Source organism: Canis lupus, chromosome 8 (genome assembly GCF_048164855.1).
Source record: "Canis lupus baileyi chromosome 8, mCanLup2.hap1, whole genome shotgun sequence".
Lineage (NCBI taxonomy): Eukaryota > Metazoa > Chordata > Mammalia > Carnivora > Canidae > Canis > Canis lupus.
In genome coordinates, this window is record NC_132845.1 from 51,545,006 (window position 1) to 51,558,211 (window position 13,206).

General features: G+C 47.8%; 1 protein-coding gene across 13 annotated transcripts in view; it reads right to left on the bottom strand.

The window, feature by feature from the left end:
• Positions 1–337: 337 nt before the first annotated feature.
• The window catches only part of SYT17 (synaptotagmin 17), a 102,251-nt gene continuing 89,382 nt past the window's right edge, over positions 338–13,206 (bottom strand). For 11 of the 13 annotated variants that reach the window (XM_072835935.1, XM_072835927.1, XM_072835934.1 and 8 more), the window contains 4 exons: positions 11,074–11,239; positions 4,757–4,850; positions 1,877–2,009; positions 338–653 (listed from right to left, as the gene is read on the bottom strand). In XM_072835935.1, the coding sequence (XP_072692036.1) occupies positions 574–653; positions 1,877–2,009; positions 4,757–4,850; positions 11,074–11,239 (473 nt within the window). In that variant the 3' untranslated portion in view covers positions 338–573. Of the gene's footprint in view, positions 654–940; positions 1,098–1,876; positions 2,010–2,373; positions 2,474–4,756; positions 4,851–11,073; positions 11,240–13,206 lie in introns of those variants that run through there. The other 2 variants (XR_012035535.1, XM_072835929.1) reach the window with 2 other exon arrangements.

Consider the following 13,206-nt stretch of genomic DNA (forward strand, 5'->3'; position numbering starts at 1 on the left):
TGTCTTCAATACCATTGGGTATATACCCAGCATTGGAATTGCTGGGTCATATGGTAATTCTATGTTCAACTTTTTGAGGAACCACCATGTTGTTTTCCAGGATGGCTTCACCGTTTTATTCTCCCACTGGCAATGTATAGATTTGTTAATATTTTTGTTTTTCTTTGGGGAACCACCAACCTCTTTAGGCCCACGTGGTTCAGATGGTATTGACTCCCATCCCTTCCTGCCCAGAGATGTGCATCTAGGCAGGGCCTAGCCAACCAACATACACCAAAGTGGAATGCGCTGAGCCAGGCCAATGAAATTCAAGTCTGAATCTAGAACAACCTCGGACTTCTGTTTAGTTGGGGCAACAAACCTGCCGCCCCTTTTTATTTATCAAGCCAGTTTATCTTGTGTATCCTGTCACTTATGACCAAGTAACCACTCTGTATCATTAAAGCTTGCTTGCTTCAAATCTCTGCCTGGGAACTCTATCTCATCTGTGTTTCACATTATTGTTTCATCTACGTTACGTACAGCTACAAGATGGTGTTGGAGCTGGGCTCACTGTGAGGGGCCAAGACTGGATCAGTGAATGGTCAGAGAGGCGATCTTGCAGACAAAGGGGAACTTGTGGTTGCAGGTGTTATCATTCCAGGACCTCAGAGCTGTGATGGAAAGAAGCAGAGAATCTGGGTGAGGGTCCACCTACCACAGTAAAAGTCACCTCACCACCCCACTGGAGTAAAAGCCCTCTCCAGTGGCCTCACATCTGCTTTGGCACCCCTTTCTTGCTGATGCTTGATGAGGCTGCTGTCCAGCCTTTCTCTCTCATAAGGCTAGTCCTGACTTGCCACTGTGGATAGGGCAAGACAAACTTCACCCTGATACTTGGCCCAGCTCTGGCTCCCAGGCTCCAGCCTGGCCTCTAGGGTAGCAAGTCCCTGTTCCATACCTGCCTCTCCTGACCAGGAAAAGAAAAAGAGCACCCAGGGAGTAGCAGTTGAGTGCTTGAATCTGGACTTCAGTAGATCTTTGTTTGAAACCGCTTCACTACTTGCTGTGTGACCATGAGCAAATCACTGAACTTCTCTGAGCTTCCGTTTCTTCATCTGCCAAATGAGAATATTGATAGTTTTTACTTCTCAGGGTTGGTGTGAGGAGTAATGATACCCTTAATCCTGATGGCGGCGATTGCTAATACCGCATGCAAGCCATAGTGGCCACCTTATGTGCATTAGCTTCTTTCTTCTTCACAGCAACCCTGCAAGTTAAGTAGCATTAGCTCATTTTGCAGATGAAGACATCCAGGCACCAAGAGGTGAAGGCGTTCACTTTGGGCCCCCGAGATTAATAAGGGGTGGAGCCGGGGTTCCAGGCCAGCCCAGCTGTATCTCCTATAACCCCCAGATCTGCCCTGTGGGTAGGAACGCTTACTAAACCCATTTTACAGAAGGGCACACGGGATGTCCGAGAGCACACGTAATTCCCTGCAAGGACACAGAGCTGGAGAGCAGCAGGGCTGGGGCTCGAACCCTGGTGTGTATTCTTTTCACCACTTATACCTGCGTGCTTCTGCAGCCAGGCCTCGGTTCCAGTCCTCGGGAGCCTGGGCTAGGGTTGCACGTGGGTGCCCTGGCCAGCTGACACAGAAGCACCATCCTGTCCTTTGCTCCTTGTACAAGTGCTCCCCACCCTGGCCCCGCCCCTACCACTAATACCTTTTCATTCGGATCGCAGATTGCAGCCTGCATGTCAACCACGCACCGCCACGTACCGTTTAAACTGCATCCACCGTGGAGAAGGCCCCTGGTGCCCCCAGCAACCTAATTGGCTGCCCATGGCACCTCCCCAGCACCCCTGCAGGAGCCCTGCTCCCTGGGGCACCCACCGCTGCTGGGCCGGTACCATATCTGCACACAATCCTCCTCTTCGGGGTCCGCGTGGACGCCGTCATCTGGCTGGCTCCCGTCCCAGTAGCTGTAGTCATAGGAGGAGCCGTCTGTCCACTCAAACTGGCCTTCCTGGGCGGTCCCATCCCGAGTGGAGGAAGCAAGCCCACGAGAGAAAGATCTGGCATGAGAGCCAGCCCCAGCTGGGGAATGACACCCAACACCTCCCTATGGAGCAGGACAGAGGTCCTTGGTGGCTGTGAGATAGTGTTGTGCCACCACTGCCAGCTGCTGCTCAGTGAAGCCTTATCAGAGGCCACGCCAGGTGCTTTCACCTCGCTGTCCTCAAGGTGGGCACCCTCATCCCCATTTCACAGGTGAGGAAACCGAGATCGGAGTGGTCTAGCCAGCCAAAGTCGTACAGCTTCATAAAGCATTAGTGCTGGGATTTGAACCCAAGACCTTACCTACTACACTTTTTTTTTTTTTAATTTACCAGCAGACAGGGGTCACCCTTCATTTCTTTCCTTTTGTCCACAGAGGGTGTATTTTTCTTGCCCGACGTGGGACCGCTCTGTCCAATTACAAGAGAACGCCTGTCGGGAATTTGATTGGTGTTAAAATAAATGTGCAAATTAACTGTGGAGAGGACTACATCTTTGCAATGTTCTGGAACACAAGCCGTTTCTGCATTTATTCAAGTTCTTAGAAAAGTCTCCCCCGGAGCACTGATGATTGTGGAGGGGGCGATCACGGGCATGGCATGCGCCTCCCAGAGAGGTCAGAGCTTGTCCCTGCAGCTCTACCCACCTCTTCACTGCAATCTGGACAAGGGACCTTACCTCTCCGTGTCAGTTTCCGCACCGTTACCATGGGGCTGATGTCTGCCCCCAGAAAGGTCCTGGGGGACTGATGGGGTAAAGCCCATGGAGGACTTAGCTGGTACCCGGTTCCTGGTGCCCCAGCCCCGAAAAGAAAATTTAAAAAAACAAGCCCCTTTACTGTCCTATCATTCTTAAATGTTGTAATACAAGTTCCTTAAGCCCAGTTGAGTGTCTTCATCATCCCATTTCATTTCATATATATATTTTTAAAGGTTTATTTATTTACTTAAGCACTCTCTATGCCCAATGTGGGGCTTGAACTCATGACCTCAAGATCAAGAGTTGCACGCTCTTCTGACCGAGCCAGCCAGGCACCCTTATAATCCCACTTTATTTTAACATTTATTTATTTGAGAGACAGAGAGAGAGAGAGAGAGAGAGAGCACGCATGTGAGCATACACACACAAGTGGGGAGAGGGGCAGAGGGAGAAAGAGAATCTTCAAGTAGACCCCTCGATGAGCAGGGAGCCCAACCTGGGTCTCGATCTCACGACCCTGAGATCAGGACCTGATTCGAAACCAAGAGTCAGATGCTTAACCGACTGAGCTGCCCAACACCCCCCCAACCCACATAGTCCTATTTTAAAGTTACTATTACAAATAGAAATGTGGGTTGTTTTTTTTTTTTAATTACAACTTCTATATAGGTTCTTGCCAGATGAACTCTATGGATTTAAAAGATAGATCTCTATTGAGTTTGGCCACTATGGTTACTTTTGCTCCTTTGACAGCAGCTCTCACCAGCCTAATGAGCTGTGATAGTGTGCCAAGCATCAGGCTAAGCTCTATTACGTTTTTACATCAAGGCATTATTATCATTGTCCCAGTTTTGTATCTGAGGAAACTGAAGCCCGGAGAGGTAAAAAAAAAAAAAAAAAAAAAAATTTGCCCCAAGTCATCTTACTGGCCACCAGTAAGTGACAGGACAGGAGTTGGAACTGGAGACCTGTGCCCCACAGTACTCTGGGGTGAGGCTGGCAGCACAGGTGCAGAAGAGAGACAGTATTCAGCTCACCCAGGGCAAGTATGGGGACACAGTGTCCCCGTGGAGTCTGCAGGGATATCACCAGCTATAAGGTCTGGCGCTGGCTATCCTTTTTGGCCCAACGCCTCACCATTAACCCATCGACCCCTGCCCCACTCTGCATCCCAGACTCGCTTGTCTTTAAGGTCCTTGAATGGGTCACGAGCGCTCACACTTCAGGCCTTTGGCCCATGCTATTCCCTCTACCTGCTTCTTCCTCTAGCTGACTCCTATGTATCCATTAGACACCAGCTTAAACGTCTCTCAACTAGGGGGCCGGGGTGGCCATGGAAGGACACTGCTGAGAGCTCCTTTAGGAGGACCGGCTACAGGGAACATAGCTGACTGACGGCCTGAACTCGCCTGCCCCCTTGGGTCCATCCCTGCCTTCACAGAGAGACCTGGCTTCCTCCAGGCTGTGCCCAGGCCCTGTCTCAGCAAATACTCGAGGGTGCGATGGCTCATTCCTGCCGGGTGCAGCACTCCTCTAATGGCCTTCTTGCCCGAGAGACAACTCAGGCAACTCCCCACTGGCCTAACCAAATCTTTCTCAGATCATATGCTGTGATCAGAGGCTCTTCCTCTCCGGCCTTCCTTCCCCTGCTCCCCTCACAGGTCTCAGACCCACATTTCTGTCTGCCTGGACACCTTCCCTGCCTCCTTTTTTTTTTTTTTTTATCCTCCAAGATCTTTCCCCACAGAAATCTCTTGCACATGTAATTACACGTTTGTGTATGACTTCTTGGGAACTCAAACCCAAACGGAGGCTTCTCTGACCATACTGTGTTCCCATCATATGCTCTTTTGCACCACTATATTCTAACTGGGACGTCTTGGTGTCTGATTTCTCTCTGTGTGTGGGGCACGTAGCAGTCACCTGGCATTTAGATGCCATGCGAAAGATTGGCTAAATCGAAGTGGCGTCTTGGCTGGAGCTTCCAAGAGGGCCTGATGGCTATTGCTTTCTTACCTGTCTATGATCATGAAGCCCTGTCCAGATGTCAGCTGGGATCCCAGGCACACAGCTGTTCACCAGGTCATATACAAAGACATTCTCTTCCCAGCTGCAAATGTGAGCAACGCCATTGCATGTTACTCCTTGCCTCTTTTCATAGGACAGAGTTGAAAATTGAAAGCAATCCTTGTTAACCTTCCTGGACCAACATCAATTGACGGTATGATGCAATCCTGCTCTTTCTTTAATTACATCACCCAGATGTGACTGTCTTTTCTTCTTCTTCTTTTTTTTTTTTAAGATTTTATTTATTTATTCATGAGAGAGAGAGAGAGAGGCAGAGACACAGGCAGAGGGAGAAGCAGGCTCCACGCAGGGAGCCCGACGCGGGACTCGATCCCGGGTCTCCAGGATCACACCCTGGGCTGAAGGTGGCGCTAAACTGCTGAGCCACCCAGGCTGCGTGACTGTCTTTCATAGGCACCCCTGGATTGGATTCATCCTGGTTCAAAGCAGATCTTAGCACTGCGATTCATCTTAAAAATTTAAATCTGCCTCCAAAACACAAGTGAACAAGCTGGAACATATTGACAATATCGTGAAGAGACAAAGAAAATATACTACATTATGCACATGAAATAATTTAAGACAAATCTCCACTAGACATTTTTGTTTTCTCTCAAAAGCCCTCCTTATGCAGCAAGTCTTTACTTATCATACTAATTTTTTTTTTCTCACATTCCATCTCCAAAATCTTTTGCTTTCCTGGAAAATTCAGCCCTGGGCTTGAACTTAGCAGAGCCCACTCAGCAAAACCAAAGTTCTTCAGTTAACAGTCCACTCTCCTTACAAAGTGTCTTTTCAGGCTGCTATATCTAAATGCCATCGACTAGATGGCTTTCCAACAACAGAACTCTATTTCTCCAGAACAGTTCTGGGGGCAAAAATCCAAGGTCAGGGTGTCAGCATGGTCAGGTGAGGGCCGTCTTCTGGGTCACAGACTTCTCACTGTATCCTCACATGGAGGAAGGGGTTAGGGGAGCTCTGTGGGGTCTCTTGCATGAGGTCACTAATCCCATTCATGAGGGCTTCACTCTCATGGCATAAGCACCTCCCAAAGGCCCCACCTCCTAATATGATCACACTGGGTGTTAGGATTTCAACATGCGAACCTGGCGGGGGGGGGGGGCACAAATATTCAAACCATAGCAGAAGGCATTGGGATCTTTTGGGAGATTCTTACCTCCTATTGCAAAGAGCTTATAAAATAATTCACCTAACAAAAGAAATCAGTGGAGGACACTGAAGGCAGTCTGCTGCCAAAAATAACAAAGAAATAGAGATGGATGGATGGAGAGATAGACATAGAGATTTTCATTTGATCATTAAAATGTTTTCTGCGCACTGTGCTTGTTTTGCACCCATGAACTCAGTGAATCCTCGCATCAAACTGGCACTCGGGCACAGAAATTATACTACTGGTTGCTTACTCCACAGCCATGTCTAATCCCTTTGCCTGTTGCCTGCAGAAGTTAGGCAAGCTAGATTTCACTTTCCAGCCTCCTTTAGAGCTAACGCTGGCCATAAAACCCAGTTTGGCCGATTGGATGTGAGGGGAAGTTTGTAAGGGACACTTTGGACATACTCTCCTTCCTGATAAACAGACACAGGCATCTGGAAAGGGCCCAGCTTCCACCACTGCCTTTCCTTCTTGGGTTGTAGTCATGTGGGCACATGGTACATGGGGTTGCTGCAGGAAGACCGTGGGGGGCGATGAAGGCTTACCCAGTGCTCTGACGTCAGCGAGCCTGGGAGATGCCATTGGCCAAGGTCAGGAGGTTGGACAAAGCAAGTGAAAGCACATGGCTGAACAAAAGCCACACCGCACTCACAGGGTTCCCAGACCCAGAGGCACAGATCCCACTGGACAGGGGATTCCTAGTTTTGGCTTCCACCTGGCATTAAAAGGTAAAGTTTGGTGTGATGAGGAAGTTATTATAAGGTAGTAATTATCAGCCTCGGACCTAACACCTAGCGAACAACTCACTTCAAAACAGGACTATGTGGATGGACCCTCTATGTTGCCACAAAGTATATCTGCTCTCATTGGCTTCATTGGAATGGCCACCCTCCAAAGGCTGCCATCTTGTCGAAAATGCCCACTATTGGATCGCCTTTGTCTTGAGCCATTGGTAGCAAATCAAAGCACCCATGTTTATTCTCCTTAATTTTGTGTTTGTGGAAGAAATTACTACTCCATTCCAGAAGCACTTAGACCCCTGGCCCTCAGCATCTTTCCTGACATGGTTCTCCAGGCAGTCACGTTCAGGGAGTTGCTTAGCAAATACTGTTATAAACTAAATCTTAGGGTCCCTCTCAAATTCATATGTTGAAACCTAACCCCCGATGTGATGGTATTAGGACGTGGGGACTTTGAGAGGTGATTGGATCGTGAGGGTGGAGCCCTCAGGAGTGAGATGAGGGGCCTGAAGAAAGAGATGCCAGAGAGCGCTGTCACCCCTTCCACCCTGTGAGGATGCAGCATGAAGATGGCCCATTTGTGAACCTCAGAGCGAGCTCTCACCAAGAACTCAGCTGTGCTGGCACCCTGATTTTAAACTTCCAGCCCCTGGAACTGGGAGAAATAAATTTCTGTTGTTTATCAGCCCCCCTGTCTGTAGTATTGTTGTAACAGCAGCCCGAATTGGAGGAAAGGGAGGGAAAAGAGGGTGAGCGAGGCAGGGCTTGTATGCCCTCGCAAAGATGAGCTGACATGGGACCGCTAAGTAAGAACTGACGCCCTGAGATGTCTAGGATTCTAACAAATGAAATCATTAACAGCTCCTACTATTGAGCACTCAGTCGAGCTAACTGTGGGAGAGCTTCACATGCTTGGTCTCCTTGGTCAGATGGTGTGAGGAGGACGAGGCGGAGCTAGGACTAGTCCAGGACTGTCTGACTCTAGTGCCCTTAGTGCATATAACATCTCCTCCCATGGGCTTCTCCAACTGGAACATCTGATGTTCCCATTCCTTAAGCTTCCTAAATTCTTCAAGGTCCTGGATCCAGGACCAGCTCTTCCAGGAAGTCTCCAGTGAGCCCCCATAACCGCTCCTGGACCACCCGGAGCACACGTTTCTGACCTTCCAGGGGCAGGCTGGTTGGTTTAGTTCTCTATTTCTCATGGTCTGGTCTCTCCAAATGGGCCACAAGGACCACACAGACCAATAGCAAGTCTTACATCTATTTGACATTTCCTCTCATGCCATCAGCAGGCTCCATTCAATATCAATGTTCCAAGAGTGTGTGTTCTGACATGTGAATGATCCAATTTCTGGGGACAAAGTGATTTTCAGCTCAATGGGTCTTTGACCTTGGTCCTACCCAGCTGGGCAAGTGCTGGAATCCCCAAATGCCTCCCTCATTCACCGTGTGGCTACACTGACGGCCAAACATACGTTTTGAGGAGTCATCTGGTGGAGTGGCTGTCCAGTCACTTTTAGTGATTTTTGCCCTCTTTGTTCAACAACACCTGCTTGGGAAACTATTTCGATATTTTATTGCATTTCCCCCATATCTGGTCAAAATAACTGGAACAGAGAGAAGCCCAAGTTGCTACCATAAGTATCCAGGAGCACGGATTAGATGAACTTAATTCAATCGAACAAAGATGGAAATTATTAGGTAAGCAGAAAGTATGAGGGTCTGAAGCTTCAATCAGATGCTCCACGGACATAAGCTGATTGTGTGTTTAATTATGAAAGAAAAAAAATTTAAAAACCATGGAGAAAACACCAGAAATACAGAATCGGGTTGTGTCTCAGAGACAAGATATAATTAGGGATTTTACAATGGTGTCTGGCTTTCTGCAAACTGAATTCCATGTATAATAGCTGAATGAATTGTTCAGGTTTAACTTTCCTACGTGTTTGCAAGAAAGTTTTATATGGCCAAATGGAAAACAACCTGTAAAGGAGAAGGAAGGGAGAGAATGTTAGTATGAGAAAGGCAAGGAGGGGCACTGGCAGTTGAGAAGACAGGAAGAAGGTAAGTAGAGGCAGAAAAGAGCAGGAATTGGGTCGGGGGTTGCCAGAAGCATCCAGATTTGCCTGGAACCCTTTCTGGTGCCTGGCTAACCAAGGTTAAGGTTATAAGCACCATGAGCAAGGTGAGCTGCCCTTCCTGTGGGCTGGCTAGAGGGAAACCTTCATTTGGGTTTTTGGTTTGTTTGTTTTTTTAAGAAAGAGAGTGCTCTGGGGTGGAGGGGCGGAGGAAGAGGGAGACACAGAATCTCAAGCAGGCTCCATGCTGACATGGGACTTGAATCCATGACCCTGAGATCAAGACCTGAGCTGAAATCAAGAGTTGGACACTTAACCGACTGAGCCACCCAGGTGCCCCTGAAATCGTTTTAGAATTTACTTTTTATCACATGTATTTCATTTTCCTCCATAGTCTCGTAATTTTTTTAAAAAAGATTTTATTTATTTATCTGAGAGAAAGAGATAGAGCATGGGGGGAGGAGTGGGAGAAGCAGACACCCCATTGAGTAGGGAGCCCAATGCGGGGCTGGATCCCAGGACCCCGGGATCCTGACCTGAGCTGAAGGCAGGTGCTCAACTGACTGAGTCCCTGAGGCACCCCCAGGCTCGAAATTTTTGAGAGTTTCTTTGACTCATCCTTGTAAGTGCCAGTCCTGTGCTCTGTTCTATATCACAGAGGATTTGCCCTGAAGACCACTTTTCCCAGGTTTTCTTGTCAGCTGCCCGGCAAGTAGTTGGAGGCATGGATAAGGATGGGAGGGAGAGAGAAACCAGGGTATGTGTCTCCCTCTCTGCCTTGGGAGTCGCTGGCAGGGGCTGCCTCACCTGGGTGGCTCCAGCTCCCCTAAGACTAGTTTGCCCTGGGGCACCTGGGTGGCTCAATCAGTTAAGCATGTGTGCCTTCAGCTCAGGTCATGATCTTGGGGTCTTGGGATTGAGTCCCACCTTGGTCTCCCAGCTCAGCAGGGAGCCTGCTTCTCCCTCTCCCCCCTGCTCCTGCTCTCTCTCTCTCTCTCTCTCTCTGACTCTCTCAAATAAATAAATACAATCTAAAAAAAAAAAAAAAGAAGAAGAAAAAAGACTAGTTTGCCTTCCCCTTAGAGGTGGGATTGGCTTCCCTCCTTCCTGCCGTTGTGAATCTCTGGTCTGCCTCACTGCTGCCTCTTTCAGTTCTTAGATTCCATTACTTATGCGTGTTAAATTCTCTGTTTTTCATATTTGTAGTGGTTCCTCTTCTCCTGAAGATCTGACTGCCTCCCTATATTCTTGAGCACCCCTGAGATTACAGGGGGAGCTCTCCATATCTGTTGGATGAAACCATGGAGGATTTGCTTAAAAATTAAGATACCTGACCCCTTCTCTGTTTTTAACAAAATTCGGTGACTCTAAAGCATAAAGCACCAACTGTCTTTCTGAGATTCTTGAGAAACAGAAGCAGGGTTGTGAAGCTGTGGTTGGGGTACCATTGGAACGTAGCACTCTTGGCTTCAAGGAACCCACAGGTCGGCGAGGACGTCTGATGTGAAAACAGGTCATAATGGGGTGATGAAAGAAAATGCTCTGGGAGAGGCAGGCAATGAGTGCAATTAGGATGCCAGAGTTGGGGTGACTTCGGTGAAGAGATGAGCCTTGAAGGCTGAGGAGGTATTTACTGGGGAATGGCAATTCCCAGCAGAGGGAACAGAATATGCAAAAGTATGGAAGAGTAAAAGGGCTGGACCAGACTGGAGAACTTGGAGATGGTCAGTGTGGCTGGGACTTATAAGGGAGACACAGACGAATGTGGAAGGAGGCCTCGGTGGGTGGGCTATGGAATTTGGCTGTTTGGGTTCAAATCCCAGCTCCACCACTTTATAGGTAGGTAACTTTGAGCAAGTCACCGTCTTGGAGGATCACATTCCGTGTCTGTACAATGAAGATCCCTACCTAATATGGTTTGAGAGAGAGCTTCAACATGATGATGTCTATAAACACCCAACAAATAAGTGTCAGTTATCATTCCTTATATCATATTCTTTGCATGTATTTATGTGAGTTTTTCACAGGGTCAAGCCCCCTTGTGCCGTAGTGTGGGCCACAGCACAAAATCAGCACTTATGAAGATGGATCCTACAGCATGCCATTTGCTACCCAAGCTAAATGCTTTGCCTTCTACTGTTCCAATGAGAATTCAGGCTAGATCAAATTAGCTAGAATTACCAAAGAGAAACACCAGTGAGAAATGCATTTCTCACTCCCCTTTCCAAAGGGGGTGCTCAGTCGGGCTGTGGGGGACAGATGTCCACTCACCTGTGGATGGAGGCCAGTTTGGCGGACTTCCTGCCGATGGAGAACTCAGAACAGTAGAAGTCAGCCTCAGCCCAAGTCTTATTGAGAGGGAAAAATCTGTAGCAGTGGCCTTTGAACTCCATCCAGAACAGGGGGCAGAGGGAAGCCCGGGGCAGCTCCGGCATGGCTGTGGGCAGAAAGAACACAGACTGGCGGGAGGGTTGGCAGTGTGCAAACAAGGTTTGCAAACAGCTTCTGACACCTTTTCAAGAATGAAAATAAAACATGGCCCATTATGATAAGTCAAATTCCATGCCTGAGGTCCAAAGAACACAAGCATACCCAAAATTTACCAAATGACAAAAGTAATATATGCTCATGATAGAACACCTGGAAAATGTTACTGCTCTAGTGTATTTTTCTTCATGTCCTGCTTGAATGCAGTGATTTGTAAAAATTCAATTATTATATTGTACTCTACATACCTGTCAATATTCTGAATCCCAAAAGTGAGAATATATTTCCCCCATGTCATTATATAAATTTTTTTTGTAAACATTGTTTTTAAATAGCTCTTGAATACTCCACTGAATGCCCCCCCCCCGAGTTTATTTAATCATCCCCTTAATTTGTGGATAATCAGACTGGTTCCCCTCTTTAAAAACAATTACACCGAATGCTGAGAAGAACAGCCCTTGTGCATCAAGCTTTTTCAGCATTTCTGGTGATTTTCTGAGGAGGGATTTTTAAGGCTTTGATACAATTTGCTAAATTGCCTCCTGAAAGCAATTTATACTCCCCAGTAATGCCTGAGAGTGCCCACCTCACAGGGCCCTTGCCAGCACTCCATGTTATCACTTTCATGGCAATCTTTGCAAATTTTATAAGCAAAAAATACTATCTTGTTTCAATTTGCAATTCCGGGCTCTCTGGTGACGGCGGAGATTTTTCCAGGTGTTTACTGACAAACGACAGCTCATCAAACTATTTCTATCTGGAGCCCATCAAACCACTGGAGTTCAAGATGTGTTCCTAATTCTGAAAAAAGCACACAAGGGAAAACCCATGATTGGGGCAATAAAGTTTTCCCAAGTGTTGGCCTCCCTTGAAGGCCTCTTAGGAGATACTCTTTTTGGAAACCACAACTCAAGATGACTCGTTAGGGGTTGGAGGGCATGCCTAGAACCTTCCTTGAACAAAGTGAGGTGGCTCACCCATGGCAGTGGGCAATGGTGAAATCTGTTGGACTGGGATCTGGGGGCCCGAGTCCCAGCCACCAGCTCTGCCTGACGTGTCTTGTGACAATGGCACATTTCCTCCCTTCTCAGCTGTCAAACTGGCTGGTCTTTGGGGTCCCTTTTTGCGGTCACCTAAGGATGTGGGGTCTTCGCCTTTCAAGCCACTGTAACAGCTGGCTGAGCTCCTGAATAATTAAGTAGTGGACAACAATTATGGAGCATTTGTGATGTGCCAAACACATACAGGGAAACTGAGGCTTAGGTTAAGTGACTTGCCCAAGGTCATCCTGCAGATAGGGATTTGAACTCAGCCTCCTGACACCAAAGTCTTGATCTGAAAGTCCGCAGGATGCTTCACCATGGGCAATTAACAGGGCTGAGAATGGTTGACAGTCTTTTAGCATCTACTTCATGAGGTAGCCAGATAAATTCGCAGAATGCATGGCATATATGGATTGCCCTGTGATAGTATGATTATTAATGATAAGCTCAGGTTTCACAACCAGGGTTAATGGGGCTTCCTGAATCCCCTGAAATTAAATGCAAAATCAAAAGTGCGCGTGTGCGCATGTGCTCATGCTTCTACCTCTGTGCATTTATTTGGGGGAAAGAAAGAGTCAGTGGTTTTAATCAAGGGGGCTATGCTAAGTGCTTCCCATCACCACCAGAGCCACTGGCCTTTCTCATTTGACCAGAACCGGCCTGTCCCCCATCCCAGGCAGCTGTGTCAGTCCTGGCTACGTCCCCTTACAGTGCTGGGTGTTGCTGAGCTCTTTGTGGGGACTTTGTGGCACTAACCTTTTATCTAGTAGAGAGACAGCAATAATCAAATGAAAGGGGCTGGAAGGGGAAAGGAGGAGACAAAGGCCCGAGCTCCCCTCTCCCTGAGGCCCAAGGGCTTCTCCTGGGCCCTAAA